At 47.7% G+C, this 4676-nt stretch overlaps 1 protein-coding gene across 3 annotated transcripts in view; it reads left to right on the top strand.

The window, feature by feature from the left end:
• Positions 1 to 1634, top strand: part of Higd1a (HIG1 hypoxia inducible domain family member 1A) — an 8446-nt gene extending 6812 nt beyond the window's left edge. For 2 of the 3 annotated variants that reach the window (XM_026779446.1, XM_026779445.1), the window contains exons 3-4: positions 594 to 728; positions 1473 to 1634. In XM_026779446.1, coding sequence (XP_026635247.1) covers positions 594 to 728; positions 1473 to 1522 — 185 coding nt within the window. In that variant the 3' untranslated portion in view covers positions 1523 to 1634. The remainder of the gene's footprint in view (positions 1 to 593; positions 729 to 1472) is intronic. The other variant, XM_005348132.3, reaches the window with a different exon arrangement.
• The last annotated feature ends 3042 nt before the right edge of the window (positions 1635 to 4676 follow it).

The following is a 4676-nucleotide window of genomic DNA, read 5'->3' as shown; positions in this document are numbered from 1 at the left end:
AGGCGGATCTCTGTGAGTTCGAGACCAGCCTGGTCTACAAGAGCTAGTTCCAGGACAGGCTCCAAAACCACAGAGAAACCTTGTCTTGAAAAAAACCAAAAAAAAAAAAAACAAACACAAAAAATACTTGGATTCCAGGGATTATTCTTGTCTTCCTCCTTCGTGGCAGGCGCTGAGACATATCGCTGCCCTTCTGTTGGTCTTAAATCTGTCTACTTGGTCCACAAACCCACAGGTTTTCAGAAGTGGTCCTACGCCGAGCATTGTGGCTCAGAACCCAGCACTTGGAATGTAGGGACAAAAGGCTCAGATTCATGGTCATTTTCTGTTCAGAGCAAATTCAAGGCCAGCCAGGGCTACACAGTGAGATACTGTTTCTGAAAAACAAAAGACCCAAGAAGATCCTATCTAGATTTGCTGCTGTTTGCTATGAATTCTAGATTTGGGCTTGTGAAGCAAAAAAGATCGAAAGCTTTGTATGTTAATTAATGAACTGATAAAGTATTCTTATAAAAGTAGCAGAGAGTACATTAATCAATGGTGAAATTGTCCGGCTGCCATGCCACTAATGTGAGTGTGACTTTGTTCTGCAGGAATGGCAGGCTTTGCAGCAATTGTTGCGTACGGGCTGTACAAACTGAAGAACAGGGGAAATACAAAGATGTCCATCCACTTGATCCACATGCGTGTGGCTGCGCAGGGCTTTGTTGTTGGAGCCATGACTCTCGGTAGGTCCAGCAGGACTTCCGATATGTGCCTCTCTTTGATGCTTTTCTTTACAAAGCAAAGTAAACCCTTTCCCTGACCCTGAAGCAGTCTGGAAATGCCTGCTACTCATTTTCCTGTAGCGGAATAATTGGAGCAGCGGTACAGTTTTACCTGCTGAGGTAAACCCTTGTTACTTCATCGCTGTCTGAATACAGGTTGGCAGCAACAGTGTCCTGAGGAGAATGTGATTGCTGTCATGAGTTTTGGAAAGTAGAAAAGATTCTAAGATGTATGGGCTTTTACTGGAATCGTGACTTACTGACTTATCTGCTACTATGTGGTGGCTGTTTTAAAATCGCAAGGCAAGCCGGTCAGAGGTGGTGCACGCCTTTAATCCTAGCACTCAGGGAGACAGAGGCAGGCAGATCTCTGTGAGTTTGAGGCCAGCCTGGTCTACAGTGTGAGTTCCAGGACAGCCAGAGCTACACAGAGAAACCTTGTCTCGAAAAACCAAAAAAAGCAAAACAAACAGAATGCCAGGCAAACACTGTCTGTTGATCAGAACCCTGGGACACGGTGAGCTGCTCACACTGGCCCTGCCCAGCCTAGGAAGATACAGAGTTTTAGGGTTGAATGCGAGGAGACCGGAGTGTGTGCCTCTGGTGTCCACCTGACAGGCTGTCACATGTCACTGTCCTGTGGACTATTGTGTGTCTTCTCAATGCTGAAGGAGATGTATTGATGCTTCTCTTCCTTTTCTGCAGGCATGGGCTATTCCATGTATAAGGAATTCTGGGCCAAGCCTAAGCCCTAGAAGACGAGCTGCCGCCTTGGACTGGGAAGTGCTTGCTTTACTTAGACGTCTCATATTGAGGTTACATGTTTGTGTCACAATAAATAACGTGGGTTTAGACAATGACACAGTATTGAATATTGGCTTACTTTCTTGCCAGCTCAGTGTACCTGTGGCCAGATTGTCAGTGACTTCACCAACTTGGTCACTTGGGGGAGTTAACACCACAGAACCTGTGGCCTGAATGCAGTTGGTAACAGTGTTCTCTTAGGGGGACAGCGGACAGTCAGACACACAGTGTGTCTCAGAGCAGGCCTTGCTCTGGAAGATGTCAGGAGGAAGCGTGTCTGCCTCAGTTCACTCAACCTTTTTGTCTGCCTGTGGGCTGGCTTTAGAACTTAGGGTTTTAAGGTTTGTTGGCATCTGAAAACACTTTCCAAAGAGTGCATGAAAAAATAACTAAAATTATAGAGCCCCTACAACCGAGTGAGAGGGTCGGGAGGGTGTGAGTGTGTGTGTGTGTGTGTGTGTGTGTGTGTGTGTGTGTGTGTGTGAGAGAGAGAGAGAGAGAGAGAGCAGCTGCAGAGAACCGATGTGTATTAGAATCATACTTACAAACACAGTTAATTGGGGGTTCCACTTTAGCTCTTTTATAATTGCAGTTATATTGTTGCCGCTCTGTAATAGAGTAGTGCTTAAATGTCATATTGAAACAGAGGTATTTTTGTCTCTTTTTTGTGGCGCTGGGCATTAAATGCAGCCCTCACTTGGGCTGGGCAATTGCTGGTACCAGTGAGCTGCATCCTAGCAGAAATAGGGACTGTAAGTGATAATACTTACACAAATGATAAAGGAAACACACAGCTTCTTGTGGGCAGTGTAAGAATCATAAATATTAAAGTACTGAAAGTGAGAAGAGAGTGGTGGGTGGGTGGTTTTCCAGATACCACACACAGATAGAACATACAGAATGCTTAGTGCACTATAACCCCGTCCAGCCTGAACCTCCATTCCACAGCGACAGCGTGGCATGTGTATTGTTATTAAAAGAAGTGAACACACCAGGAGTCTTGTATTTATTTCAGCATAGAGAAAAGTGACTCTTCCCTCGGAGCAGCACAGAAATCAGAAGACGGAATCTTTGTACGTGTGGTGGGAGACAGTTATAACTAACGCCACCTTCATCTTCAGCTTGGAGCATTGTTTGGCATCTGTTGGGCACCTACTGCATGCCCCACACTGCCCTGAGAAATGTTTCTTTTAGCTGTGCATAGATGTGGATATGTACGCGGGTGTGTGCATACAACTGCAGGTGCCCTCCAGGCTGGGGCCAGAATTACAGGCAGTTGTGCTGGGAACTGAATTGGGGTTCTCTGCAAGTGCAGGTCTTGGTCTAAGCATTGAGCCATCTCCAGCCTGCTCCCTTTCCTCACGTGTGTGTGTGTGTGTGTGTGTGTGTGTGTGTGTGTGCGCGTGCGCGCGTGTGCGTGCGTGTGTGCATGCGTGTGTGTGTGTGCGCGCGCGCACGTGTGCAGCAGTCACAGGACAATCCAAGGAGTCGGTTCTCTCCTGGGTGTGGGCAGGTTCACAGTCTTGGTAGCAAGCACCTTTACCTGCTGAGCCCTCTTGCTGGCCCCTTAAGAACTTAAACATGCAGTTGTTAAATTCATGATCTAGGGGGTAGACCCTTTCTACAGACAGGCCTGGGAGGTGGGCAGTTAGCAGCCTGCATTCCTCCTGCTGTGCTGCCTGTAGGACTGACCACGGAACTCGCTTTATATTGTTCTAGTTTAGAGTAGATGGGATGCCCTTTACAAGAGTCCAGGGAAGGATAATAGCACCACAGATGCCGACAAACGTAAGGACCTGCCGTGTGGCCTCTGAGGTCCAGTGGCAGCAGTGACCGTATTTAATAGGATCAGGCTGCACCTGATCAGTCCTGATCAGGGCCTGTATGATTGACGTGAGAGCATGGACTAGCCACGTCTCCGTGGTCCTGTCCAGCTGTGGCTAGAACAAGCCTGAGAAAGTTCTCTGTGTTTTGGCTTCCTGCTTTAGCGGTGTTCTGCATTGTGAGAATTTGTTATTGAGTAACACCTGGACTCATCATTCTGCCACTCTGAGCCAAATAGTTGTCTTCCTCATCCAAAGTGGGGACACAATCTAGAATTAGAGAAAATAGGAAGTCACAGGGGCTTAGCCTAGCACACCATGCCTTCGCGACTCGGTACGTGGCTGCTGTTACTGTGATTGTAGTGAGTGTAGGGTTTAAAGATCACAGCAGAACATGGCTGCCAGTAGAGGAAGCAGCTGGAGCGTCTGGCTGGCCGGAGCCTGGGGCTGGAACTGGAAGTTTCCCCAGAGAAGCAGCATTCTACTTTGGTTCTCCATAGGGAGAGCTCTCCTTCTGCTGTTGGGTTTTAGTGGAGCATGGTGTGATTGTTTCAAGCCTTTCTTCCCAGTTACCTATCTGAGCACAATGGTCTTTTTCACCCAAAGAGCTTGGCTCAGTTAATGCTTGTTGAATTCATCAGAGTAAATCTTGGGGGTTTTACATTTGTCAAGGTCCAGTTGGTCCTCTGTCCGTGATTTTCCATGTCCATGGACCCCTCCAACCACAGATGTGAAATTCGTGTGTGTGTCAGTACTGAGCGTTTGTGGCTTTCCTTTTCTTACAGGTGTGGTGTAACATAGGTTACACAGCATTTTATTGCAATAGATAGTGTGCAGAAGGTGGAGAAACTTGAAGAACAGGGAAGATGTGCACAGCTCATGAGCAAACCCCCCACTGTTTTGTTTAAGAGACCTGAGCACTCGTCTGCAGGTTTGGCTGCTCACTGGGGGGTTCTGGAACCCCCCTGCCACTGCTGGGTATAGCGTGTCTGAGCAACAGCGACATCTGGTGGCGAGAGTTGGACCTGACCACAGTGGTCGTGGAAACCACTTCTGTAAATGAGTCCCGGGTTTCACAGTTACGGTTCTGTCCCTAGGCAAATCTGCAGCCCACTCCCTCATGGCTGCAAGGCCAAATCAAAGCCAAAGTATAATGAAGTTAAAGGTGCCGTGTACTAAGCAGTAGAATTGAGGGAACGATGTTCTCCGATCTAACAGACCTTTAGGTTTAGGAGAAAAGAGCGAGCCCAGGCGGTAAGATAGAGTGCCACGTGACCAGTGA

This window comes from Microtus ochrogaster, chromosome 5 (genome assembly GCF_000317375.1).
Source record: "Microtus ochrogaster isolate Prairie Vole_2 chromosome 5, MicOch1.0, whole genome shotgun sequence".
NCBI classification, from domain to species: domain Eukaryota; kingdom Metazoa; phylum Chordata; class Mammalia; order Rodentia; family Cricetidae; genus Microtus; species Microtus ochrogaster.
This window is presented reverse-complemented; position numbering and strand designations above follow the sequence as displayed.